Source organism: Lichenostomus cassidix, chromosome 15, assembly GCF_008360975.1.
Source record: "Lichenostomus cassidix isolate B80296 chromosome 15, HeHo_3.0, whole genome shotgun sequence".
In the NCBI taxonomy this organism is placed as follows: Eukaryota; Metazoa; Chordata; class Aves; order Passeriformes; family Meliphagidae; genus Lichenostomus; species Lichenostomus cassidix.
Genome location: NC_139496.1, coordinates 6,065,945 through 6,093,726, shown reverse-complemented (window position 1 = coordinate 6,093,726; position 27,782 = coordinate 6,065,945). Strand labels below are relative to the sequence as shown.

Genomic DNA, 27,782 nt, shown 5'->3' with positions numbered 1-27,782 from the left:
TTGGCAATGCAAACACAAACTCCCGAGCTGGAGGAGGGGGGAGTGGGAGGAAGGAGGGCGGGAGGGGGGGAAGCTCCACCATTCACAACAATGCCGGACCATCCCAACACGCCAGGAATATTTTGCAGCCAATTAAAAGCCCAAACAAACATCCGACTTGCCCGAAGTGATGGCGAACACCGGCCGGAGCCGTGCAGAGGAGGGACAGGGGGAGGGAATGAGCAAAGGCAGGGGGGGACAGCAAGTTGCCAGCGGAGCCGCGATCACCCGGGCTGGCCCGGCACCCTCCTGACCGCAGCCCCGGGATCCCCCCGGGCTGACACCACGATTAATGCACCTTAATCGCTATTTGCAAAATTCAGCAGCCTGAAAGCGCCGCGCTTCCTTTCTCAATTCCTTTTTTTTTTTTAATTTTTTTTTTTCCTCCTTTCCTTTTCCCTTCCCAGCCCCCGCCCCGCGGCAGGGCAGAGCCCCCCGGCGCTCTTACCTCCAGCGCTTCCAGGGTGTTGAAGCTGGCGATGGCGAAGCCATCGATCAGGTCCTCTTCCTGGGAGCTGGACTCGCGGCGGCGGCGGCGCGGGGGCCGTGCGGCGCGGGCGGCGGGCGGCGGGCCCCGCGGGGCGGTGCAGTTCTGGCCGCCGTTCTCCTTGCCGGGGCTCGGCTCCTTCTCGGAGCCCGACGAAGGGCTCTGGTTCCGCGGGTCGCGGGCCGCCGCCTCCCGCCGCCGCACGCGGTCCCGCTGCGACCTCGACCTCCGGCTCTGCCGGATTTTCCCATCCATCGCCGAAGAAGAAGCGAATTGAAAAAAATTTAAAAATAATAATAATAATAATAATAATAAAAATAATTAAAAATTAAAAATAAAAATGAGAAGGACAAGGCCGGGCGCAAGGGGGGGTGGGTGGGAGTGGGGGGGGCGCTGGGGGAGAGAAAAGTCGCCCCCCTCCAACTCACCGCTTCCCCTCTCCAAACCCCGGAGCCCTTAAAAAATAATAATAATAATAAAAAAATCAACAACAACAACAAAAAAAATCCTGCTGTTCAGAGCCTCGGATCCAGGGCGATGATAATCCACAGAGCAAGGCTGGGTGGCGGTGGCGGTGGGGCGAGCGGCACACACACACAAAAAATATTAAATCCACGGAATGACCTTGACAAATTTCCACCCCCCGCCTCCCCCCACCCCCCAAAAAAAGCAGCGACGGGAAGAGGAGGGGAGGAAAAAAAAAAAAAAAAAAAAGAGAGAAGGGGGGGGAAGATTTATCTGGATCAGGACGAGGACACCTCGGCTTCACTCGGTGCGGAGGAGAGAGGCAGATCCAGGAGGCTAGCCCCAGCTCGGGATAATCCAGGCGCGGCGCCCCCTCCCCGGGGGCAGCGCCGCTCCGGGGCCCCGCTCCGGCCGCCGCGCACCGCCGGGGGGGCCGCCGCCGCCGCCGCGCTCGCCGCCCAACTTTCTTGCCGCGGAGCGAGCGAGACAATCCCTGGGCAGCCCCCGCCGCCGCCCGCCGCCGCCCGCCGCCGCCGCCGCCGACCCCTCCTCGCCGGGCGCCGCCGGCGGCTCGCAGCCCCCCGCCGGCGCGGCACGGCGCCCCCGCCGCCGCCGCCCGCTGCCGGATGGCGCTCGCCCGCCCGCCCCAGCCCGGCCGCCCGCGGCGCGGCGTAGCCCCGGCCCCCTGAAGCCGCTCAGTCGGCGCTGCCCGGATGCCGCCCCATTCTCCCCGAGCTGGGACGCGGCGCTAGCACCGCCCGGCCGGCCGCGCATGAGCAGGGCTGCCAGCTGCGCGTCATTCCCCGGCGCAGGCCCGGCCGTGCCCCCGGCTCCCCCCCTTCCTCCTCCTCCTTCCCGCCCCGCCGCCGCCTCGCCTCCCCTCAGCGCGGGCCGGGGGCGCCGCTCCCGCCCGAGCCCCGCGAAAAGTTTCCCCCGGCTCGGCTCCCGCCCCGCGGCCCCGATCCCGCTCTGCCCCGCTCTGGCCGGGGGAGCCCCGGGCCGGGGAGGGAGAGGGGCTGGAGGGGAGCTGGGCACGGGGGACGGTCCGCGGCGAGCGGGGCTGAGCTGCGGGATGGGCTGAGGGTCAGACCGTGAGGGCAGCGGTGAGGAGTGAGCTGAGCTCGGGGAGTGAGCCAAGGACAGGGAACGGGCTGCGGGATGAGGTGAGGGTTAAACGCCGAACCGAGGGACAGGCTGAGGGATCAGTTGGGGGTTCGGGACAACTTGGGGGCACAGGAAGGGCTGAGAGACAGGGAAGGAGCTGAGGGATGAGCCAGGGAACAAGTCAAGGGACCTGTCAAGGGACAAGTTAGGGAGCAGTCAGGGAATGGGGTGGTGGTGAGGGTGCAGGACAGAGGAGCTGGGCAAGCAGAGCTGGAGGTGGGACATGGAGCAGTGTAAGGGAAGCGAGGGTTAAGACTCATGGAGGTGGAAGCAGGAGACCCTGTTCTTCAGCTCCTGCTCGCCATCCATTCGTCTTGTTGAGGTTTCATTCGGGCTCTGCAGTGCAGGAGAGGGCTTTTTCCCTTCTTGTTGCCCTTCTTGTTTCCCTGCAGTTTCAGGGCCTCTCCAGGATCACCTCGCCAAAGGCTTGGTCCTCGGGCATTCCCTTGGGACGGGGACTGGCTTGGTGGCCAGCTGAGCAGCTGGGCAGTGCCCAGTCCCCAGGACAGCCCTGGGAAGGTGTGCCTGGATCAGGGCTCCTGCTCAGGGCTGTCCTACATATCGCAATGGTAGCAGGACTTAATCCTCCTGTTATCATCTTTTATTGCATGCAGTCAGATATTACAACATGTTACCATCACTTCTGGGTACTCCCTTCCTTGTGTGGTGCTGGCTTTGCTCCGTTGGCCTGACTCGGCTTAATTCCTTACTTCTTCAGCTGCTTTCAACCTCTTCTAAAGGCTAATTGGTAGCCTTTAGGATGTGAGACATTAGGAAGATGTTGTGAAATAAAACCTAAACAAGTCCATTGAGATTCACGCATAAGGGAAAAAATCCACAAAGGAGATTCAGCATTAATGGGAGCCGTGGAAGTAAGGAAAACCAAAAAATCTGCTACCTGCTCTGACTTGTTTGGTCATTGCCAGGGATGGTGGCTTCCTCAGGCTGGTGTCCCCAGCAGTGGCAGGCTGGCAGCTGGGTGTCTTAACATACTCATCAAAGGCTTCAATGTGGGCACATCAATGCCCCTCTTTCCTCTGTATTTTTATGTTCCTGATCTAATTGTAACAACAGAGCAGCCAAAAATTAACCCCCTTCCACCTGGCTCAAGGAGGCTTTTTAGAAGCGTTTCTGGTGTCTGGCAGCAGCATTGCCCTACCTTACTTAGACAAGTGCTAAAATAAATATCATCCTCTTAAAATGTAGCATAGAAACGTCATTTAAATTTAAGCCATTTAAAACCAAAGGTAGAAATCCCATGTGTAGTGCAAAGCCTCTTAATGCAAATAGTCAGTCATGCATTGCATGCCTCAATCACACTCGTATCAGTGTCATTGGTGTCCTAATAAAATCCTATAATCTTTTGCGTGCCAATTAAAGAAGGAAGATAGCTAAATCTAGCTGCTTCCTCGGGTAATTACAGGCTAGTGGGGAGCCAGACAGTTATCTGCCCTGGGTTTTGCTGGACTGTGGATTTCCAAAGGGTATTTTCTCTCCTGTTTGATTAAGTGACAATACAGTATTTTTTTAAATGTATGGTATTTGAAGGGCACAACCATGATCCGGGAGATGGTTGTTAATGAAAGGTCTCAGTTTGGATACACCCAGTTAAGCAACGGATTGAGTTTAACAACTCCATTTGCTTTACCAGTATTTTAAGGGTCACTTTCTAGAAACAAGCATTTACACTGAATTCAGTAAGTTATTTTTACACTGGTGAGCCCGTCCTTTTATTTACAAGATAATTTCTATGTTGCTTATAAGTACATCATAAGGGTAAGTCATTAAAAAAGATAAACCGGGGCATTTTTAACAGTTTCTCTTGCTAGTGCTCATCTCACTCCCGTGGTGCTATAGGCCCTCCATCATTAATATGCATTTCTAGTTCTCTTTTTTTCATTCACTTCCAAATTTGCTGACCAACAAGGACAGTGGAAATTGCCTGTAAAGTTCCTTTCTTTATTTCCTGTCAGCAGGGTCATCAAGATTCTCATGCCGTGTTTACGTACAGGAGTTTAATGTCACTGGGAACGTAAACCAAAGGTGCCTACTGGGGAAAGTTGTGAATACCATTATTTTTTTCAATTAACTCCACAAATCCAGCAGCACTGTGGTTGTCCATCATTATTCTCATTTTTGTATATATATTTTTTCTTGTTGAAAGATGCGGCAGAAGGGTCATCCAAAGGAATTAACAAAATCAAACAGTCCACACGGGAAAGGATGCCTCTGCTTGAAACAGCATCTCTGAATCAATCATGCCTTTCCTTCCACCAAGGCAATTTCGTGTTTTCAATAGAAGGCAGACCTACAGTGGTTTTCTTTCCCCCCAGCATCAAATGGCATTCCGCACAATGATATTCATCATGTTATAACTCTAGGTGAATGATAATGGATCAGAGGGAATGAAAACAGATGGATGTTAAAACAGACAATTCCCTGCCACAAACCTGGGAGCCCTCCACTGCTGCCTAGTCCATTCATTCAGTGGATAATTGTATTAGACATTCCAACAATAGAGAGGCCTTCTTCATTAATCCTGAATTTACTGAAAAGAAGCTTTGCAGACTATAGCTCTTTCGGTGCTTAGACAACATCAGGCAAAATTTACCACAGGCTTAAATGTCTAAAACTCAACTGGATAGAAACTAGCGCAGAAAATTCCTAAAGCAAGAGAGATGGGTGAGTGGGGCCGGGGAACAGGACAACCCAGCAGCAGCACTGCAGGTGGGCAGGAGACACCTGAGTACCTTTGCAGCAGAGCTGCAGCTTGGGTGATACCAAAGAAATTTATCAGAAAGCTTTCCTCTCGCTGGAGTGCAAGCACAGCTGAATTTATCAATACTGGACCTGGGTTTGATCTGATTGTCCCTTTGCAGCAGTCAGCCTCCAGCTTGCCACATGAGCCAGTGCATGCCAATCCCTGCCATGTGATGGGGCACAACCGCTCCTAACCCCGCTCTGCATCAGGTGACTGGGGCTAAGCAATACAGATCAAGTCTCTTACCAGCTGTCCTGTGAGTCAGACCTTGATTACAATATTGACATTAACATTTTAATCACATGCACGCTGCTGCAGATTTTAATGACCGACTTGCTACGCCTTCGCCTTTTGAGGATCAGAAATTAGACCCTCGTTCGTAGCTCGAATGAATGTGGCATCAGAGCAGCAGCAACCACAGCAATAAACATGGCATTGCTCTCACCGCCAGCCTGCCCCTGGACATTAACCTTGCTGGCACTGAGCACCTCACTGGAACAGGGACTTTGTTCTCAATTACTTTGTTCCTGTGTCTGGGGCAGTACTGGAAGTTGTGAGAATGGAGAAAGGCGGTGCTTTTGTATTCTCTGTAGCCTGAGGCAATGTGAAAATCTACCCAATCCCTATGTAACTATCATTTTCGATTCACAGGTACTTTAATCAGGTCAGAGTAATCCAGAGACATTTCCTTCATTCCAGAGGTAGAAGCAGGGTTGCTACTATACTTTTTCTGCCCGGTGCCATCAGAGTAAGGTGAGGAAAATTCAATGCAAATGAGAATGATGCCCCACATCTCCATTGTTCCTCTCACCCCAAGCATGTTCCACAATCTGTTGCAAATGCTGTGAGCTGAGTCTGCGAGGCTTTGCTCTGTTAAAGACTGTCATGTTCAAGGTGGAAAGACAACCAAAAGGTCACAATAAATAAACTGAATACAAAATTGCTTAAGGCAATAAAAAGAGACCACAGGCTTTCATTACAGCTCTGACATGCACCAGAAGACACTTCAGGATGTTAAATAAGCTGGCTTTTGTGTTGATGGGCTTAGTTGTTTTCTGTTGTTTCTTTCCCTGCTACCCCAATACTTTGCCAAAATAATCAGGCCTTAACTGCTTGGTATCCGTTTCACAAACATGGGCTGCCTTTATCACTTGCTTCATCATGGTCATTTGCACTGAAAATACATAATCACTGTCAGAGTACAAAGGATCATTACGAATAATTAGTTACTTCCAATATGGCGAGTCAGTCTCATAAATCTTGAATATTTGGCTTTGGTTTTGGAAAGAGATTCCTTAATGGCTGCACTTGTGAGACTCTGTTAATTGATATAAAATTGTATTCAAAATTAAATTTGTTTTAACAGATCTAAATCACCCCAATAAATCAGCTTCAGCCTATCTGCTCTAAGGGTTCAAGTACATTTTTTTTTTTTGCCTTTGGGAGGAACTGTGAGCTTGCAATCAGTGCTTAGAGGGCTGCATCTGACCCTCCCCTCATTGACTAACCACTTCCACATGCTGACATGGGGTGATTTTTGCTGGTCGGAGGAGTCATAAAGGAGGGGGTGGAAGGGGCTGCTCCTTTTCCCAGCCCAGCCGGAGCAGCTCTGGGGCACTCAGGCTTCCTGCCAGGCAGGTGAGTGAAAAGCAGAGGGTTCTGTCCGAATTCAGCTCCCAGCCAGTGTGTGAGGAAGGTAATTGCCTGCCTGAGTGGGCAAAGGAGAGGGAATTTGAATAAGAAAGAGAAGGAGTTCAAGTCTATCTGTAATAGATAGATATTGAGGATTTATGCTATTATGGGTAATAGCAGTGTGAATGGTGGTTCTTATGATGCTTTTTTTTCTTCAGAGAAGCTGCCTTTTTCATCTGATATCATGGGTGAGAGAAGGTTAGAGTTAATAACAATAGCTTAATTTTACTTGGGTGTATACACTCTATTTAGCTCCTGAAATTGTTTCAGGACAGGATGTTATTATCTTTATCCTTGCTTTAATCCACAGAAATGGAGTTTGAGAGACAAAAGCCCAGTGTTCCTCTCCCATAACATCTTCAGCAGTCTGTCTTCCTCACCTATGCAGCCGTGAGCCCAAACGCTTCCTGAGATCCTGTGTGGTAAAAATCTGTTGGAAGAATTCCCCATTTGCATCCTGTCTGCTTTTGCTGTCTGTTATCTTAAATCTCTCTCTAAGTTTCTTTTTTTTCTTCTCCTCCAGAGATTCTTTCTCGCCTACTTCATCCCAGTAAAACTTTCCCCACCCTTTCCCTACGTGGGTCGTTGCCTGTATTCCTGCCTGTCTGATCTCCCTCGGGCTCCGACTGCTGCCCGCAGCCGTGGGAAGTGGGATGCTCGGGGTTTGGGATTTTCTCGGGTTTTGGGAGGCTCAAAGCCTCCTCTTGCCTCATCTGGGAAAAGTCTCAAAGCTTTTCTGTGGCTGCTGTCAGGCCCTGTGATCGCCAGCTAATGCTGTGTCTTGCTTGGCTAGGGATGCCTAAATCCTGTTGGGCTCAGTCATCTATTTAATGATTCTTTTGCTGGCTTTTAGAACACTGCGAGTGCACAGCCGCCGTCTGCAGTGCTCAGCGTGTCGTGTGGTGTTTAGGGGCGAGTAAAAGTGACAGTCTTTTCAGTTTTATTAGGTCCAACTCTTGCAAGAGTTAGAAATTTTCTTTGGGTGGAAGTTGCTTCTGTTTCCCAGTGTCTTGTGGGTCTAGCTCAATTCACTCTAAAATTTCTTGATATGCTTCATTTTAATCCCTCAGAGCATATTATTAATCAGCTAATATTTCAGAGAAAAAAAATTAAAATTCCCAAACAAACAACAAAAAAATCACCCACCCACCTTAGGAAACCTGAAGATTAAGACTGTAAATATGGTTTTCTGTCCTAAGCATGGGAAGTGAGGGGAAAGCTAGTAAAAACTGATTCAGGGAAGGTATATTTGGCAGTCTGCAACTTGCAGAGCTCTCCTAATAAAGGCTGGCAGGGTGTGCAAACGGAGATTAACGCATGGTCGTGATAAACAGGTGCTGAAACATTTCTGCAGTATTTCTTCCACTAATATTTTGTCTCTTTAAAGCAATCGTCAGGAAGATGTGTCATCTTAATTACAGAATCTGGGAGTAAGCAATTTACTAGTAGCTATGCAACTTGTTAATAAAGGTTTCCCTGCAGTGGGGATTTTGGCTCTTGCACTAAGGGAGGCTGGCAAAATCACAATGATACATAATTTACACTGGGTCAAGTTACCCTTTGTGGCAAGTAGATGAGCTAGACAAGTGTTACACAGGGCTTCACCTTCACTGCTGTCCGTGCCTATAATGGGAAATTTATTCCCAGAATGGACGAGGCTTAACTAATTACTGCATGGTTGGATGTCCTGATGTCTTTGGGTCATCAGACCGACTTTGCATGAGCCAAATCAGAAGAGGATTCAAAGATAGGGGAATATAATAGTCAAAAGTATTGGCTTGACTGCCTGGAATCATTTTGCAAAGAGAAGGGTAGAACTGGAAGTTAGATGAAAGGAAAACAGGAAAAATGGGAATGGCTCACTCTCTGTTAGAGTGAGTGTGTAATAAGGACTGAATTATTCTTAACACAGAATTATTTTTTACATGCACCTCATACTTTCGCTAATCTTTTGTTGTCCTTCATCTGATTCACTGATTTAATTTCACTTCTGCAAATGAAGCAAAGAGCCTCAATTTATTGTGAGGGCCTTTGGAAGGGAATGTATTGAATTTCAGAAAGCATTTTACAAGAAGGTAGCCTGCCACAGTCTTGTGCTGTAGGACTTCCTTTGGAAGCATATATTTCTCCCCCATAAGTCTTTTGAACAGTTTTATACCACACATGTTTCAAGAGAATTAAATCAATAACAATCTGTACCTTTCTAACCTGAAATGCAAGCTCTGCACGGCAGGAGATCAAGCTATGCAATTAACTGTTGTCCTTTCAAAGGAATTCTGACAGATATTTATAGTTTACTGTATTCCATTTTCCTGCCATTGGAATATAACAGTACAACTGAATGCAGCTGACTGGAACTATGAAATAATTATAGCAATAACTATTTCCTTCTCTACTGGGGAAATCTTGTAAAGTGCTGCATGTGGGAACTGCTGATATTCTTGCCCCTCGAAATCCGGTCCTTACCTTCAGTTTATCATGCATCCCTGGCTAAGCCACCCAAGAGAGAATTTTTGTTCCATTACCTTCAGCTTTTTCTGAAGTCCTGTTCTAAATCTCACGTTCATCTTGATGTGGAATGAATCAACACTGCACAAATAAATGCACTTTAAAAAGCTTTCTATATTTGTGCACGGACAGTGTATGAAGTAGAAAGACCTCTCTGTAGTAAAATAAGTCATATCTTTGTGTGGGAGTTTGGAGCAGTCTATTAAGAGGAAACTATGCAATATTACCAGAAGTGAATAGATTGGCATTTGACTGCTAAGCACTTTGCAAATTTCGATATAAAGGCACTTATTTTATACCATGAGCTGTCACTGTAACTTATGTGCTCGTGCTGGTGACTTAGTAGCATAATGACAGGCCATTGTTACTGAGCTAATTAATTTTAAGCAATCTTTCCTAACAGTATGCTTGAGGATGACATTCATTTGCTGCAAACTTATGAGAGACATTGATGCATCAGGAAAATAGGGATGCTGAATCTTTGAGCCACCTTCCTTGCTGGCTCAGTATTAGCATCTTATCAGGGGATGGTGGCTGTGTTGGACACTTTACATGCCTCTTGCCACTAATAATACTCTCAGCTACTTAGCTTACAGCTAAGGGCTGTAAACCTCCAGAGGAACACTGTAGGTTCCAGCATACTGGGGGATCTGATGGTTGCTTTGCCACATCACCATTTTCTGTCACTTTGGCTGAATGTCTGCATATGCTAACCAGGACCTTGCAAAGCAGGATCAGATACAGCTGGTGCTTTGGGAAGCTGTGTGGTAGGGGATTGAGGTGTCATTTAAAAAACCCAAAAGTTCAGAGTTGGATAAGTAGAAGTGGAAAAGTCTCTTCAAAGAAAGTGTTGGATTTATTTTCGTAGTGATGTTTGCCAAGGGGTAGCAAAGAAGTGTCCAGATCCCCTCCTCCTTTACCCACATGGACTGGGCATGAAGTTAAACCCTCCTTCCAACATGAAAAGAATGAGAATAGGGAAGAGAAACTATTCTCACTTCATTCTCACAGGTGGCACCAACAGCTTGTGGCTGTTGAGTAATACTGTATTGTGCAGCTGCCTTAGAACCTGGTGGTATTGAGTCATTCCTAGGTAATAATTTTGTTTTGGAGTCCCCCCAAGTTGTATTACCACTGGGTGGATAAGCGGTGGTACCGTAACAGGAGGAAAAATTCAACTATCAGCTTCTCCCAAGTTAGCATTTCCTGTGAGTGTTGTCACAAATGTCAAGTCCTCTAGAAGGAAAGAAGGAAATGGAGAAAGTCTTCTAAATTAACCAGGTCTGGAAGCTCCCTGTGTTTTTCCATATGGGACTCTGGAATGCAGCTGTCTGACCCTCTGGAGCAGTAAATTCTGAGTGTGCACCCCAAGCTGTGTCACTCAGCTCCTGGAAGTTTACTTCTGTGCTCAGAGGAAAGATTTGGGATTTCTGCCCAGGGAGGTGGTGTGTGTGTGCAGATCAATAGCAGAGCTGAGAACTCTCCTCCTGAGAGGCCTGCAACAAATAGTACATTATTTATGTGCTCCTCTCATGTTTCCCTGCCCGTTATGTAAATACTAATCAAGGTGAAATTGGACTCAGCCATGTCTAATTTTGACTTCGGTTTATTTTGGCAATATCGAAGCAGAAATCAGTCCAATGGATTTCTAGAGGGGTCCTGAGCTTTTCTAAGACTTTGCAGGGGTTTCAGGCAGAGTTCCTGTGTAGGCTCATCACTGGCTGCTGGAATCCCAAGAGCTGGTGCTCTGCTGTTCCCAAACCTGACTCTCTCCTTTGCTTACACTAGGAATGTGAAAATACCATGTCCTGTCCAGCCATTGCCCTTTGACTGCAGCTGATGTTACTCATTCTGATAAGCAGCAGCATGTTTTATTTCATTTATCCAACATTTTGTTAGCTTTGCAGCCTCTCCCCCACATCCTTGAGTTTTTCACTTTGTGTTTATGACTCTCTCAGTGTGTTTTCATTCCAGTTCAACAGGGAGCAGGGAATTTCTTTGGGAATGTTTCACAGCTTTCAATTTGTTTTGTGGTTTCAGGAGCCTAGTGTTGGTTGTTTGTATTTACTCCCTTCTAACAAACACTGCTATATTTTTTCACCTGTCTGTAGATCTGGGAAAAAAGGTGCTTTGCTGGCAGTGCTGCCAACCAAAACCTCTTGTGCTGTGGTGAGAGCTGGGGCACTGCAGGGCTGCATGGGTGTGCCTGCTGAGCAGGGCAGCGATTAGTTCCGTGCATGATGATGGTTTCTGTGATGTGCATGACTCTCTCTGTTGGGAAATGAACTGTGAACACCTACTCATTTTTCATAGGCCAAATTACAGTGCTGTTTCAGCTCTCTGAATTGCCTACACCTCAAAAAGAACGTCCCTAGGACCCTTTAGTGCAATGGTAATGAAATAGCTGGGGCTGAGCAGCGCTTCTGTTAGCAGGAACCACCTCTATAAATTTAGCCATTTGCTTTCTGCCTGGCAGACTTCTGATGCACTTGATGTACTTCTTCACCCTTTTATTTTTTTTTACACTTGAGGTAGCTTTTGTGTGCTTGTTTCTCAAGATTTAACTGTGATTAAACCGAAGGAAGAGATTTTGGAGTCAATGAAATTTTGCTTAGACTTCTGTGTCACTCTGGAAAGCTCAAAGGCAGCAGCTTAGAGAAAACAAATTAAAGGAGACATTACTATTTTTTCTTGAGGGAAGGGGAAAATCATTACCAGTAGCTTTGCTGCTAAAATAGATAATACAAATTCAGACCTTGGAAACAGAGGAGTCAAACTCTGAAATAATTTAGTCTAACGTTGGAATTTATATGCTTCCACACTTTGGATGATCATTAAATTCCATTTGTGCTTTCTAATCTGAGAGTTCCCCAGTGGAATTTAAGAGCTCAAATATTTGTGCATGAGATTGTTTTTTTTTTTTTTTTAATTTCTCCTCTAGTTTTGGGGTATTCCTGATTTGGTCTAGGAGGAAAAAAGATGCTTAGTGGAGTTTTGGCTCTCAAGGCAGCAGGACATGGCCAGTAATAAAGTTGTAATGGAGCAGAGCCCAGTAGATGGAGGGGACAGGGCCCTTGATGAAATGGGAGCTGTGGGATCTGTCTCATCAAGCAACTGTCAGAGCTGTCTTCCCCCTTCAGGACGTCCATGGAGAATTCATGCCAGTGCATTACCTTCTCCGAGGGAATCAGGTGTGTGTCTGCATACAAAATGGCTTCAGTCTCTCTCTGATTTTCCTAATTTTTCATCACAGCATGTATGTATACACAACTGCCTTTTGTTGTCTTCACAAAATAAAAATCCATTTTTCCTCAGTGAGGAGCTTTTGATGTTCTGAGGTTTGGACACTGTGGTCAAAACTATGAAAGGTTTTTCTTAAAATCAGGCTTCCCAATGCAGCAGGACAGAAAGAATACTGCCAGACAGTCAATTTGAGCTTCAGAGCTGTGCAGGTACTTAGAAGTGCAATCCATCAGGTCCTCTGATCTACAAGTCTGGCTGAAATCTTGCAGCCGTCAGCATGACATTACTCCCAGTCACATCAAGTGTGACGAATTGCTAATAGATGTTTTGAAAGGAGAACTTAAATTAGCTTCCCAAAATTCACCTCGAGAATGCAGGATCTGTCTACAGCTTGGCTGTTAAGGTGTGATTTTAGCCCATTTTGATGAATCACTAACACCTGGGGTTTTTGTTTCTTTTATTTCCTCCCACCCCCCCAAAAAAAGCTGCTATTTTAACTTGTGTTTAGCTGGCCGTTAAACAATCCTGTGTTCTGCTAGAGCAGACAAAATGTGTTGGCAGGTGACTAAGATCAGAAGGAATGCTAGATAAGTTTCTTTTCTTCTTGGTGGCTGTGGCTTTCAGTTCAGAGCAAAAGCAGGTGTTTAAAAGCATGTAATGAGGATGCTATAGGATGTGTGTAGGTCTCACGTCAGCTCCGATTAACTTCGCTTGTACACCGAGTTCAAAGTAAACTGCCACGTGATCAGCGAGATGAACTCAACCATTCGGCCATCCTGAGCAGTGGAAAAGAGCATGTTCTGATTCTGGACTCCTTCTGAGAGTGCAGAGGATGTTCATAATGTGTGTCCTCAAAGCAGAAAGAATTCGAGGTGGCGTTTGCTGAGTGCAGAGCTGTTCACTGAGACAAAGTTGCTCAGCTTTATCCTGAGAAGCTGCCCCTGAGAAACAAGTGAGGATGAAAAGGGTGATCATCCAAAAAGTAGAAGGAATATGGAAAAGCCTGTTTCCAGAGAAGGTGGGTGTAGGGATTTAGCTGTACCTCTGTGTTACCTATGTTGCTCATGGCCCAGACTTCTGTTCCAAGCAAGTGTGGCCAAAAGTCCGAGTGTCCATTATATGTCAGTCATTTCCTTGCCTCAGTTGTCTTTTCCCCCTCATTTGGATTGTCAGTTCAGCAGGGAGCAGCTGCAGGGGACAGCAGGATAGAGTGCTGGAACTCATTTTTAAGGACCTGTTTTATGCTTTGCGAGAGCAGCTGGAGAGAAGGGATAAATTACTATAAATTGCCAGTCTATGCAAAAAGGTGTTTGCATAAATTATTGGAGAGCCCACTTGAACTTGTTGAGCAGTGCTCCCACCAGCATTAAGAGGTCACTTAAACCTCTGTGCGGCCCTGCTGTGGAGCCCAGTCATGCATTGCAGAATTCAATGAGTTCCACCATTTTTCTTCTGAGCATTGCCCAGAACTGATGCAAAGTGACATCTGACAGCGCAGGCAATGCAGTGACAATGCTCTGAGACACTAATAATAGCTGTAGAGCTAGAGCCGTTTTCCTCTATCCTTATTTTTTATTAGATTTCCCCCCCTTTGGTGAGGAAATGTTGTCATCCCTGGCACAGTTTATCCTTGGAAACCACCTTTGCTGAGCCATTTAATCGCAAGGCTGGCTGCTCAGTGGAGTCAATGTGCTAGGAATGCTCCCACCATAATCTCTTTAAAGAACAGCTGATACCTCATTGAGAACTTTGGAAAAAAAAAACAAACCACATGCCTCTTGGGTGATCCTTGCCAGAAGTTAGGAGCAGTGAGGGGTGCTGACGGGGAGAGGCTGAATCATCTCTGGAACAGCGTGGCAGCAAACACCCCTAGGAAAGCAGGCTGCAAATCCTGTGCAGACTCCTTCTCTTCCCCCCTCCATTTCCTTTGTTACTAAGGAGATTTACATTGAAACAAGCTCTGCAGGAATCCTCAGGTTCCTTGCAAGGGGATCTTAATATTTCTACTCCTTTATAATTAGTAAAAGAGAGAAGATACTAGAAAGGCTCCCTGTGAAGGATTCTTGGGGCCAAATTACAGTAAAAAGGGAAAAATTATGAGTAGCCCTCAAAACCTCAGTTGTGTGGCTGTGGTCAGTTTGATGGGAAGCCAAAGGCAATCCCAGGGGCAGAGCAGTGATGTGAGTTGCTTCACTAGGACAGAAGTAGATCAATCTTTGTTATTGTTTTTGTATTTTTGTTTCATGGTCTCCTGCTGTAGCTGTTTGTTCCTTTCACTGTTCCCTGTTTCTGTAGGTTATTTATCTTCTTAACTATTTATCTGTTATTTATCTTCTGTTTAACTGTTGGACTCAATGGTCTTGTAGTCCTTTTCCAACCAAAACAGTTCTATGATTTTATGATATCACCCTGCTGTACTGAAGTCAGCTGCAAGAGTGCAGAGAGCAAATGAAGTTCCAGGATGCCTGGATTTATTTCAGTAGTCAGGTGTTTTTAAAGTGCTTTTAACCAGTGCTCCATGGATAGGGAAGAGAAGGGGCAGTGATTTTGGGTGGGTTTTTTTGAGTGCTGGAATTACAGGAAGGAATGGATGCCTAAGGAGGACCTTAAGGAAGAATTTAGGCACCTAAATCCTACAGGATAATCCTGACTGCTCCCGCCTACTCCTGTAAGCGGCTGAGTATCACCACCAAGAGGGTTCCTCAGGTACTTAGAGCTCCCCTCTGTATGTCTAGAATTATCCAAGTCTTGCTGATGCCCAACTGCTCAAATCTAATCTGCCTCCTAAGCCCTGTCAAGATTAACAAACGGGGCTTTCTCGTGCCTCCTGCGAGGCCATGCTGGTGGCACAGGCAGAGCACGCCTGCAGCAAGGCTCTGCACCAGCAGCACGCAGACAGCTGCTATTTACATTCCAAAGCAGGGGAAGAGTCAGGGATATCCTGCTGCTGTCAACAGTGCTGGATATTAAATGGCTAGAGAAGAGTTGCTGCATGAGCAATGGGGCTTTGTCCAGTCCTGTGTGCTCCTCTACAGCAATCTTGGCAGACTTTTGGTTTTTGCTTTGCAGTAGCCTCATCTTTCCCATCTCCCTGTTGTCATTTCTCTCTACCTCTGACATTTTTATGCATCTCTGCCATGTTCCTGTCTTCTCATAGCCCTTATATTTAATTATGTCACAGTTTCTGCTTTCTCCTGTGTCCTCTGGCTAGTGCAGGGAGGGATAAACACCAATGGCTTGAGGGTGAGTTTTTGGGAGCAGTATCTGTGCTGGGCAATGTGCTATCCTGTGTGTGTCAGTTGGAGAAGTTCTGCAGGAAAGGGAGTGCTGAGCAGTTTTCCAGTGCCATCTGTCTGAGTCCATGTGGCAATGGAAGGTCTGGAGCTTCTTTACAACTGAGCAGACTAAAGTAATTTTGATGCTGGGCATAAATTGTCAGAATTTAGTGCATACGGTGGGCAACATGGAAAATGCTTTGAGAATGGAATTGTTGGAGATTATTCAGTGTGAAGGTGAATGGAAAGAAAGCACAGAGAAGGGAAGAACTGGCAGGTTCCTGTAAAAGAGCAGTTGAAATCTTAGAATGATAGTTTCCTCCCACCTCAGCCCCCATCTCATCTGCTGGTGTCTCAGTGTGTATTCAGCAAGCTAACAGCATCAGGTCCTCTTTCACCTTGGCAGCACCACTGGTGATACTATTATACACCTCTATGGTTACTGATTCTTTTTTCCAAGTGTTCCACACCAGTATTTTTTCCCATGTTGATTATGCAGAATCTTCTGACCTTTAGAAATATGGCACTTCTGACTGCTGCAGTGGAAACCAACCTTTCCGTTTACATCTCGCCTCAATTCCCACAGCATTGCTATGGAACACTTTTTTTTTTTTCTCTTCCCCTCCCTTCCAACATATTATATTCTTGTAGATTTAACCCTCAGGAAATCAACATCTGGTAGCAATTATTGTTCTTTAGCTGAGGTGGCTGAATCTCCTGCCTCACAGCAGTGAAGGTCTAGAATTCCTTTAGCATGGGGAGTCCATCAGGAAAGGCAGAAGCTTTCTGTGAGATGAGGACATTGGCATGCTGCCCAGCACCTGTTGGTAGCACAAAATGGTTTGTTACAGGCTGGACTGTCCAGTCCCTGGGTAAAGAAACTCTGAGGCCATTAAACACCCACTTTAACTTGCACCTTTGATCAAATTCCTAACCAAAGGCAGCATCACTGTGTAGTCCTGTGTTCCTGCTTTGCAAATTACATCCCCAGATGTATGACATCTCTGGAGACCAGAGGGGAAGGAATGTCATACACACAATAGAGCTGGAAAAACCTTCTGTCTTAATGGTGTCCCATCAAATCTTATCTGATAACCTCTCCTTTTGAAAGTATGAGGAAAGCCAAAAATAAGAACAAAGCAAACCATAGACACAGACTTGCCCTGACCTGTCTTCTAGGCTGTATCTCTGTGGAGCTCTCCTTGCTTGCTGTACTTGTCTTGCTGTGACCTCTCTCTCATCTTGCTATCAAGCTCACTTGCTGGTGTGAGAAGCTCCCCCTCCCTTCCTCCTTCCCTTCTTTCCAACCTCTCCTGCTTGTAACAGCCTCCTCACACTTGTCTGCCTTATCCACTTTGTCTTATATTTTCAGCAGAGATTAGAAATATCTTTTCTTCTGAGTCTCAAAGTTCTGAATTCCTCTATCTTCCTGCCACTGCTTATCTTGCTGCTGTATTTTTAAACTCTAATACACTCCAGGATATGGTTGTCACCAGGGACACTTGAACAAAGTAAAAGTAGTGTAGCAACCTTCCAAAATTCTCAGCAAAAGTGCTTTTTCAAAAGGAGAAAGTTCAAGGCATAAAAATCTATAGCTATATTTTTTAGTTGTTGAATAGTGACAACATACGATAGCAGAATGATTTTGGAGCATGTTAACTGGATTCAACCCCTGCCTGAGATATCCACAGCTGCTTTTGTGGTAAAATCTGTTCTGTTCTGACCCATCAGGTATTCTATCACTTCTAGTTTGAGGCCTCTATGGGATGGGGAAGCTTGCAATAGCTAATTACAAGCAGTCTAGAAGGTAAAGGATTACTCTTAGCAAAACCTTTCTGAGTGCACAGATGAGATATCCAAGCAGGAGGAGGAACATGGCTTGGAGCTGGTGTCAGACCAGGAAAATGAACTCTGACTTCCTCTTCCCAGCTAACAGTGAAGGCTGTGGGCCATCCTTCCTCTCCTCTGTGCTTCCCTCCAAATTTGAGGCGTGAGATTCTTATATTGGTTGCTCACTGTCAGTGAACCCCTCGAACTCTTTGAGCTTGATGAAAAGACCCTGAATCATTTCAGTTTTCAGAGCCAGAAGAAGAGAAGTGTCAGATCTTCTGGTCATTCAGCTGGGGAGGTTGCAAACAGTTTCGTTTTACCCTAAAACCTTGGACTGACACCCGTGTGGCTTTGGAAGCTCTTGCTGAATATTGATTTGAGTGCTTTCCATCTGAACCTTTCTGGCTGGTCCATGAGATACCTTTGCATGTTTAACCTCAAACGAGGGGCTGTCAGGCATTGTGGAGGGAGTAAATAATGATTTCCTTTCTTACTGCTGCCCACTTGAGATTGTGACCTGCCATATTCTGAACAAGGTTATTTTCTTTGGTTTGCAGAGTTGTACTTACCCTGAAGACAGCCCTAAGATACATATCTAGCTTTTGAAACTATGCCCTTGCAGTCTCTGACGTTCATTTCCACATTGCAGTGCCCACAGCTGTTTTCAGGAGCCCTGTCATTTTTTCTAGGATTGGAGCATTAGCAGTGAGCAGCACACTGTCTCCACTCTTAAGTTGTTTACAACACCATCTTACTGTCTCCTCTCTAAGTCTTGTGCTCTTTGTGGGTTCATCTCTCTCCTCATTTTAGGAGGCATTATTACCTTCTTTATCGAAGTGAAACACTTCAAAATGTGAAACTTGGCTGCTGGAGAATCACAGTGAGGCTGTGGCCTCTGTGGTGTCTGGACATCTAAAAAGCACTTCCCTTCCTCAGGGGAGGAGGATGCCCAGTGCCTGCTCCAAAACTGGCAGTTCCTACTCAAACAAGGTCCAAGCTTCCACCTGATGTTAACCCTGCAGATCCAGTGGGACAATTCAACAAACTTTCTACTGCTGTGTCTATTTACTAGGAAATTAATTACATATTCTTGTTTCTAACTGGATTTATTTTAGGAATGCTAAGTTGTTGCTTTGCTATGGTGGGGGGAATCAAAAGAAGAGGCACATGATTTCTGCTGCTTCTGAAATCATGGTTTCGTTATACTGAATAGCTGCAAACTATTTGCATTACAATGCAGCGTAAATAAGAGATGCCACTAACTGAAGTGTAAACTGAGCAAAATGGGGGAGCTCTCAGCACAACCAGATTTAAATGGTTTAAGGTGAGATTGGATAGAACTCCAAGGTGAGAACACGAGGTGCTGGGTTTTGGGTCTCAGTAAAACCCTGTGGTCAGCAAAAAAACCCCCTTACCCTAAGATGCACAGATTATCTTAATTTTCACTGTAAATATCATAATGTGTGTGGTGTAGGTGCCAAAACGGTCAGGCAAAGAGGATGGGAGGGAATATGAAACCCTGTAGAACAGGATTAGGCAGGATTAAAGTCTGAAATGATCATGCTGCACTGCATAGCAGATATTGCCACAGCCAACTCAGTAAAACTCAGTGGGACACTTGACATTGCACATTTTCAAGCAGCAAGTCTTAAATCTAAATTCATGTGGTATCTTCTGCACTCAGCCTGGTGAGAAAAGAAGCACAACACAGCTTCAGGTGCTGGCTTAGGGGAATAAAGCACAGGCTGCTGCCTTGCAGGGACAGATCTCTGCTAGGAAAATGGAAAGCAACTGAATGATGTATGTAATTATGTTTGTTTGCAGGGCTATGTAATTTCTACCAACCCACTGAGAATCCCTTAAACCTGAGATTAAAACCAGCTATGGATATATTTTTAACAACAGTTGTCTATATATAATTATATGTACATACGTAGCAGTTGGTGTAATAGTGTAATAACCGCCAGTTCAACAGTCCAAAGCACATAAACATTTACCTTTATAAATTAAACCACATACTTAAGTGCTTTGCTGGACAGGGAAGCACTTAAGCATTTTGCTTAAATATTGGGCTGAGTCAGGTCGGAATGAATTTGAGTTCCTCTCCTCTCACTGTTGGTATGAAACCACTCACCTTAGAGCTGACCAGGGTCAAAGGGGTGTTCCAGATGTGTTCTTGCATCATCACTGTGTGTGATCAGCTCTGGAGCCTGTGCTGCTGGAGCTTTGGCAGTGTGGTAGGATCAGGACGTGGGATCTGCTCAGCAGAGCTGGTGGCACTCTGAAGCTCTTAACCCGCTGTTCTTCAGGCTTTGCATCAAATAAATCTTTGAACTGTTGCAGGCTCCAACCCCCAGCCATGAGGTAACCGTTTGCTAGGTCCAACGTGAGTCATAGATGGGGAGGATATTTCTGGTTTCCAATTAAAAAGGAAAGAAATGGCGAAGCTCATAATCATGAGCAAAAGGTCTCTGTGCAGTAATGGGAACCAGCTGGTGTGGCAGGCCATTGCAGACTCAAATCTGTCTTTGTTCAAAACGTGGCCCCACCATTATCACGGTTGGAAACAATCCTTGGTGCTGACACAGTAATGACAGCTTCATGTTTTAGACACATCTAATGGCACTAAGTCCTGATCTTAGCCGGCATTTATCAAGATAAGTGAGCCAGTCAGGCAAGAGCGTGGTGGGCTGACTGTACTCCTTCAGATAACGACGTGCGTGTTTCCTCCCTTGGAAGAATAATGAACAGAATCTGACTGTCAAAATATTTCTCCCTGGAGAGATTCCAAAATAACTGACACTTGCATGAGCTCGGTACCATCAGCACTGCGAGCTTCCTCACAAACCTGGAAGAAGTAGAGCTTGGGACCAAGAGATGTGAGGATTTATCCTCAAAGAAAATCAAAGCCTGGGAGAATTGTTTTCTCACAACTCCCTGTAGTTCTCACCTGCAATTGGGTCTCTCTTGGGAACAACTTGACTTTCATGGGTACTAAATGAGATGGTACAGTATGTCCTTAAAAGCTGAGGGACAATTCTGGTGATTTCAGTGAGGCTGGTTCTCATGCAGTGTTGTCTTGCTTCATCTGAAAATTTCACCAGAATTACCCAAACCGGCAGAGAATCAGGCCCTGCAAGTTCGACTTTATAATTCTGGGATTTTCCTTCCTAATCTGACTGGAAAATAGCTCAGCTAATGACTTGTCTGTGAAATGGAGTGCACACACAGACTCATGAAGAGCTTAATGTGCTTGTCTGGTGCAGACAAGCCCCTCTCCAGCTCTTTGCCTTTGAGAATTCTGGGAAGCACATTTAGCCAGCAAAGAGGCTGCTTCTAGAAGCTGTTGCTTTTTTTAGGGAGGATCCATTAAAAAGGCATGGCTGGGTATTTGAAAAGCATTACTGAGAGTGCTGGTGAGCTCCTGCCTAACCAGAAAGGAGAATGCTGGGGGTGTTTGGAGCAGCTGGTGCTGCTTTGGGCTGGGAGTGAGGTGATGGCTGTAAGCTCAGGATCTGCTGCTCCTGGGATGGAGAGTGAGCCCAGCAATGCTGCAGCACAGGGCAGGGCTGGAATGTGAACTCAAAGGGCTCTCCCTGCACAGCAGGGCAGGTCATGCTGCTGATTAAATGTGTCCTGCCAAGGTGTCATAACACTCTCCAGTCTGGGCAGCTGGGAATAAGGAGACCAGGGTTTGCAGGGCTGGATTAAGGTGAGTTTATTCACTTCCAATCCTTTCAGATGTAGCTTTCTCTCAGTTAAGCTGTGATGAACTTAGTTTTTGCTGTCAGTAAAGGGCTGACACTCATGCTGATGGAGTGACTCTTGTATTTTTGCTGACCTCTGTTCCATGCTATTCGCTGCAGTTTTCATGAATTTTCTGTATGGGCAGCCAAGAAAATGTCTTGTAGCTGGGGTTAGGGGGTGTGTTTGTGTCTGACAACTCTTCAGCTGCCAAGATCCCCCTTTTCCTGAGTGTTTCAGGGTTGTCTGAGGGATGGTAGAGATGATAATATTACTGCTTTAGCAGTAATACTTATAGAGCTATGTGTTTGTGAAAGGGACTGTGCTTTTCCAGGTAAATAGTTGCTGGATTATGCAAAATACTGTGTATGTCCATCAAAATCCCCGTGTCATGGGGAATATCTCCCTCACAGTTTCGTAGAGAGCTTCTTTTTAAATGCTGGTGGTAAACCTGTAATGCCATGTTAGGTTTTTTATAGCTTGCAAAGGTCCCTGATTGATTTTTCACACCTTTATTTCCACAGCAATAAGGTTTTACATACTGAGATGCGGGAAGGAAATAAAAAATATTCACAGGATGTTGAAAACCTGATGACGTTTCAAAACCTGAGCCTAAGCACTTCTCCTTCAAAGGCTCCCAGCCTGGGGGTGGGTAAACTAACTAGAGGAGAGATGGAAAGTTTGCACTTTCTCAAGTAAGGGATCACTTAATTTCCTCAAAGATGAGGTAATTTGAGTGAATTCCCTGCTGAGCCTCGTGCTGATTCCTGCAGGGTGGCTGTTTTCCCCGGTGGGGTTGTGGGGCAGGACTGGCTCAGCACAGTGCCTCTGTCACACGAGGAGCAGTGTGCTCTGGCAGCAGAGCTGGCTGTGCCTCGTTGCTCCATCAGCTCAAACACCAGCTGCTGCAGCACTCCCTGAATTGTCATTTCACGTCATTTCTGTGCCCTGGCACAGCACTGGGGATAACTGGGTGTGGAGGAGAAAGGATCTGGTGATGTGGGTTCAGTGCTGGTGCTCCTGCTGCCAAAGCTGGGCTGGCTCCAGCTGTGCTGCTCTGCACTGTCCACCCAGGCTGGAAACCCTCCCAGCAGAATGGGGAACACCTGATGGGATACAAGTGACAGCTGTGACCCAGAACCCACCCCAAGAATTGTCCTTTCCAGTTAAGTTTCAGAGATCTGCAGAGCCTTGACGAAGTTTAACAGGCTGTGAGCTGTTTTGCCATTTGTATAGCAGACACCATTATTGGGAATATTTCCTTCCATATCTCACAGCAGCTTGTTGGAAGGCTGCAGTCCAGCCTGGCTCTTTCAGAGCTTCCGAGTAAACAAACAAGCATGCATCCTACTTAAAAAAACAGACTGGCAATTAAAAAAGACATCTTGCACTGTGCAAACAGGAAGGGCTGTAAAACACACTTTGCAGGGAGTCGGTGGAAATGCATTCAGTCTAGTTTATAATCACAGCACAATGAAATACCCCGAACATAAATAGCAAGAAATCAATTTTCCTTAGAAAAAGTAAAATAAAGAACATTAAATGATCATTTGAGTAGATAACTGCAGTTTACTTGGTGGTATAACTGTCATCTTGCCTGTGCACAATAATGGAATTAATGCAGAGGGGGTATGGTTTAGATGTCTCCTTCTTTACAGTGACAATAACTCCCTTGTTTTCTCTAGTGAGTAGATGTTTATATTCTAATTTTGTCTCTGCAGGCTACACAGAGCCTTAAACTTGCAAAAGGGATTTGTGAGCAGTTTGCTTGTCAAGAACAAATACTAGTCAAAAGAAATGCCTGACTTGCTGACCTTTGGTTCACTGAACCTTCATTTTGATGCTTCTGCACCACTAAGGAATTGGCTTCTCCGAAAATTAAAGTTTCCAGATTAGAATAGAAGCTTCAACAAAGGACCTGCGTGGCTTTACAAATACACATCGATTAGAGGACTTTGGAAGAGCTTTGTTAGAAAAGTGGAATTATGAAAAGCAAATCTTGGTGAGGTAAGAAACCGATTGAGGTCAAAGTTGATGAAAACCAGGCTTTTGGAAATATAGAATTTGTTTGCATTTTTGGCTAAAAATCTTCACTCTTTGTCCTTACCTGTTGCATTCTTCATTTGGAGATACAGTGACAGTGTCTGGGAAGAGGTGATGACTTTCAGGAAGACTCTCTTTTGGTGTGTGCCCAGTACTTGTTTTGTGTTACCTTATTCAAATTAGTTTGCTGCATCTGTCATGTTTTTATAAGTTTTTAAGGAAGCCAACAGAAATATTTCAAATTCATACTCTTAGTATCTGTGTTTAATAACTCCAAAGCCAGGACATCTTTTTTGTTTGTTCATTTTTGGGGTTTTTTTTTTTGGTTGGTTTGTTTTGGTTTTTTTTCCTGAAGAAGCATCTCTCAAAAATCAGCTCAAAGATTTCTATGCAGTGTGAGTCTGAAGCTGCTGCACAAACGTTTTGAAGTTTTTGAAGAACTGTGCCTCTTTCCAAGACACCAAGACGAGCCTTTATGCTAAGATGAAATTTATAACAGATTAGGAGTTCCTATACAGAGCTATGCAGAGGAAGTACATTCTTCCACTGCAGAGCAGTGTAGTTGTGCACATGTGTGGCCATGATGTGGATGTGTTAAATACTTCTGCTATGTGTGTACATATCCACAAAATCAGATAGAATGTTATTTAAAAGTGTATATATATATAATAAAGCTGCATATGCTTTTCATATGCTCTGGAAACATCATCTGTGTGGACATAGTTAATTTTTAAAAATCAATTTATTACGTTGGTTCCAAGGTTTCAACTCCTATATATTTTACCTGTTTAATTACAGAGATATTTGTATTATGAGAAAACTTGGAAAACTGAGAAAACTTGTTTTGCTTACCCCATAATCTGCAGTTTGCTTTGATGATAGTATGTCATAATTCCTCCTGGGTGCCAGTCAAAACAAAGACTTTGCCCTGTACACAGGCAGTTCTTGTTTGGATGGTTTTGCTGTTTTGAAATGTGGAGTAAAATCCAACACAGACTATTTCCCTTCCCATAGCTGAATAAGGATAAGACTGAAAGTGTGAAGAATCTTCATGCTTAAAGTTACAGAGGATTCAATCCCCTTAACACAGTGCCACTGTGACTCTGTGCTGCATCATGGATAGTTTAAAAGCAAAAGTAGGAGGGGAAAAAACCCCAAAACCTTTCAAACTGTCAACTTTTCGCTGAAAGAGGATTCTTCAAATTCTCTTATCAATGAAACTGGATGGAGAAATATTTCTTTAGTATTTTGAAGCTTCTAGAGTTAGGGTACATTTTAGAAATACTCGTATTACCTGAAATATTTTCATATTTCTTTTTCTACTACCTTGCTCCACTGATTTGAATTAATAGGGCACTGTTTTTGGCCTTTTATCAGGAGTTTGTTATAATGGCACTGTTGAATTACGTGACTAAAACCACAGTTGTTGGACTTATGTACACTCACTGATACCCTTCTGGCTAGAAGAAAGCTTAAATTTTACTTTTGAAACTTAGATGGCTGGACAAAACAAAGTACTCCATGAAATCATATATCCCAAAACCTGACAGTCAATACTGTGAAATGCCATTTACATGACTTTTCATGACTCTGGTTTGCTGCCTGTCTTTGTGTTCCTGCTGGAGGATCAGTTGTCTGAGCCCGAGATTATGCTCATGTTTAAAGACAAGCTCAAGGTTTCTGATTTGGGATATCAATTAGAAGGCAAGGAGGAGGGAAATATGTTTAGCTGCAGACTTGGAGGGCAGCCATTCTCTGCTTGTGTGTTCCCAAAGCAGCCCAGGGTCAGCTGGAGCAGGCTGGGGAAAGGCAGCCAGAGCAGATTTTATCCCATGGTCTTTCTCCTCTGCCCTAGTGCAGCTTTCCTCAGCCTGTTTCACTTTTCCTCAGTGAAAGGTTCCCTGTCACACCTTCAAAGCCAGGGGTTTCATCTGTGCTTTCTTGTCTGGAAAACAGGACTGACTTTTTATTTTCTGATTTGGTTGAAAAGGCTGCACAGTTGTTGGGATTAGCTATCCTTTTAGCAGTCTGGTTTTGACATTACTGAACCCAAACTATCCAATCTCTTTCTTTGCTCTTGAGTTCAGAAATTGCTCTTGAGTTCAGAAATAATTTCTAGGCTTATACACAGTTTTACAGCCTCTTATTTTCCTTTGGGACCATTGCCAACCCCAGACTATTCATTTTTTTTTTTTCCCCGGGATTGGATTTCAAGTGAAGAACAGCTCTGTTTTAAAGATGGTGCAGTGCCCACTCGAATGATGGGGGGCACACAGAGAAACCAGCTGCAGTTTTAAACTGCCTGTGGTACCCAGGAACTGCCCTGGCTGTGAAGCTTGTAACCAACCAGGCAGGGGTGAAAAAAGGTCAGGAAGAATCTTGCTGTTCCCAGTGTCTGTCAGTAAGTAATCATGCAGATAAAAATCACACCACACCCTCAGCTCAACAAAAAATTCTTTATCTATATATCCATATAACATTACAATACAAGCCTCAGGGCATCTCTTGTCCTTATCTAAACAAAAGTCTTCTCTGCAAACCTTAGTCATGCAAGTTACGGCATGAAATCACCCTTTCAGCAGAAAAATGGTAATTTTGCATCTGGAGTCAAAGGACTGGCTTGGTGTACGAAGCTATTATGTTTCTCAGATCCAATCACCCTTAGTAATTCAGGAGCAACTCACAGATCAGTCTGTGAGGGTTTTTTCAGTGTGGGTGTGCATCCCACTGGACTGTACCTGGGTTTTTCTTGGGGTCCTGCTGACATAGGATTTCTATGTAGTGTTACACACCTTCTTTGTGGAAGGCATAAGAAAAAATTACAGTCAAAAGAAATCGAATGTGAATGACCTGGTGAACAAATGCAACACTGGATCATTGTGCTGGGAACTAAAGTAAGGAGGAGAAAAGGGGTTTTCTGGGGAAAAGCAGGAGTTTGCTTGTTGACTATGATTATCAATTCCCATTTTTTTGTTTCCCAGTTTTGGTGCAGAATGAGAGCTGTGCCTTCCCTCTGGTGTGCTGGATAACTCTTCTGCTTCACAATCCCAGTTGTCTGTGGGCAAACACAAGTGAAAAAGAGGAGGAGGGAGCTGTGTGCCCTGCTTGAGCACTGTCTGCATGGTTCTAGGGAGGCTGTGGAGGATGCAGGTAGGCAACCAGGTACAGCTATCTCCTGGGAAGCAAATCTCTCTGTTAGAATCCTTTCCCAGACAGAGAAACCTCTCTGGGATCCTCAGTGTATGCAGCATTAACTTGCAAAGTTCACACTGAAAAGGGTGTTAAAACAGCACTTGGAAATAATTACACATAATGATCCTTCTCTCTGTCTTCGTGCTTTAAAAATAATTTATTTGCCCTATCGGTGCAAGTAGGACTCAGCACTGAGCTGAACCTTCCTTTAAATCATCCTGCTCCCAGGTGGCTGTGTTGTTCACCCCAGGCTGTGCGAGAGGAGGCTCAAAGGGGCAGCTTGGTTTCCCCTTCCTGCCACAATTAAAACGAAGCCTGGAGCCTCTCCCCATGAGGGTGAGGGATGCTGGGCAGAGATGGCCATTCTCTGAGGCAAACACTGCAGGAACCCTGGGGAAGAGGGAGGAAACCCTTGTGGCAGGCTGGAAAAGAGAAGGAAAACAGAGTGTGACCTACAGGGTTGCTGTTGTCTGTAATGGCTCTGTTACTTTTTTTCCCTTCCTGATACTTGTGCAGTGTGCATTACTCCGTGGAAAAGATCCTGTAGCATCAGCTCCCTCCCTGCTCCAGACAGATGGTAACTGGTAAGCTTTGATTTCTCTCCTTAATTATAGTGTCTCAGTGCAAAACTTCAAGAAGATCTTTAAAATGCTGCTGATTATTAAGAACTGCACTCCCTGCTTGCAACATGATTTCCTGACACTGCTTCTGACTTGCCTTTTTTCCTTCTTGGAGAGGTGAAAAGCAAGCTTTTGTAGTTTTCCTCTTTAGACTTTAAATAATACTGTGTTGCTTCTGCTTTAATTTTAAATGTTTGCTTTCCCTCTCGCTGGAGACATGGTCTCCCACCTCCTTCTACAGCCCCCTAATGCAATGGGGGTTTTAAAAGTGCTGTTTGTTCTTCTCACTTCACTGTTTATGATGCTGGGCAGTGATGCATTCAGATTATCACAGCACGGGTAAAATAATACCCAGTTCTTCACTTACATCCTATTACTGCACCTCAGAGAGCTCTCTCACTTAGATTACTCAGGGGAAAGTCAATGACATACGGTCTTTTGATTTCAAATACAAATTGTTGTGTAGAGATTTAAAAGATACCCTAATTTATTTTGAAATGGACTGTAATGTGCTGGTACTTTTTTGATTGTTTTATTAGGCTGTGATTTTTCCATCTAGCTTCTATTCCCAGAGCCTACCAAATGATCATGATTTACTTAGGACATCTGTTAAATGCTGGGCTGTCTGGGGAACAAAGCGAGGGAGCTGCAGTCCTGATGGGAATATTGAAGGAAAGCAGTGAAACCGACTGTGATCTCCCAACAATAGGGCAATTTGA

At 45.2% G+C, this 27,782-nt stretch overlaps 1 protein-coding gene and 1 long non-coding RNA gene across 25 annotated transcripts in view; one reads left to right on the top strand and one right to left on the bottom strand.

Annotated features, from left to right (window-relative positions):
* The window catches only part of FBRSL1 (fibrosin like 1), a 503,769-nt gene extending 502,023 nt beyond the window's left edge, over positions 1 to 1,746 (bottom strand). For 19 of the 23 annotated variants that reach the window (XM_085075755.1, XM_085075769.1, XM_085075749.1 and 16 more), the window contains exon 1: positions 488 to 1,745. In XM_085075755.1, coding sequence (XP_084931881.1) covers positions 488 to 781 — 294 coding nt within the window. In that variant the 5' untranslated portion in view covers positions 782 to 1,745. Of the gene's footprint in view, positions 1 to 487 lie in introns of all 23 variants that reach the window. The other 4 variants (XM_085075748.1, XM_085075758.1, XM_085075756.1 and 1 more) reach the window with 2 other exon arrangements.
* A 2,202-nt stretch (positions 1,747 to 3,948) lies between these two features.
* LOC146430262 (uncharacterized) lies at positions 3,949 to 27,558 on the top strand. Of its 2 annotated transcripts, none has more exons than XR_014855312.1 (4): positions 3,949 to 5,669; positions 22,930 to 23,215; positions 26,244 to 26,413; positions 26,672 to 27,558. It is a non-coding gene; the product is annotated as an uncharacterized LOC146430262 (long non-coding RNA). The 2 variants fall into 2 exon arrangements; XR_014855311.1 differs by lacking the exon at positions 3,949 to 5,669 and adding an exon at positions 6,423 to 6,554.
* The last annotated feature ends 224 nt before the right edge of the window (positions 27,559 to 27,782 follow it).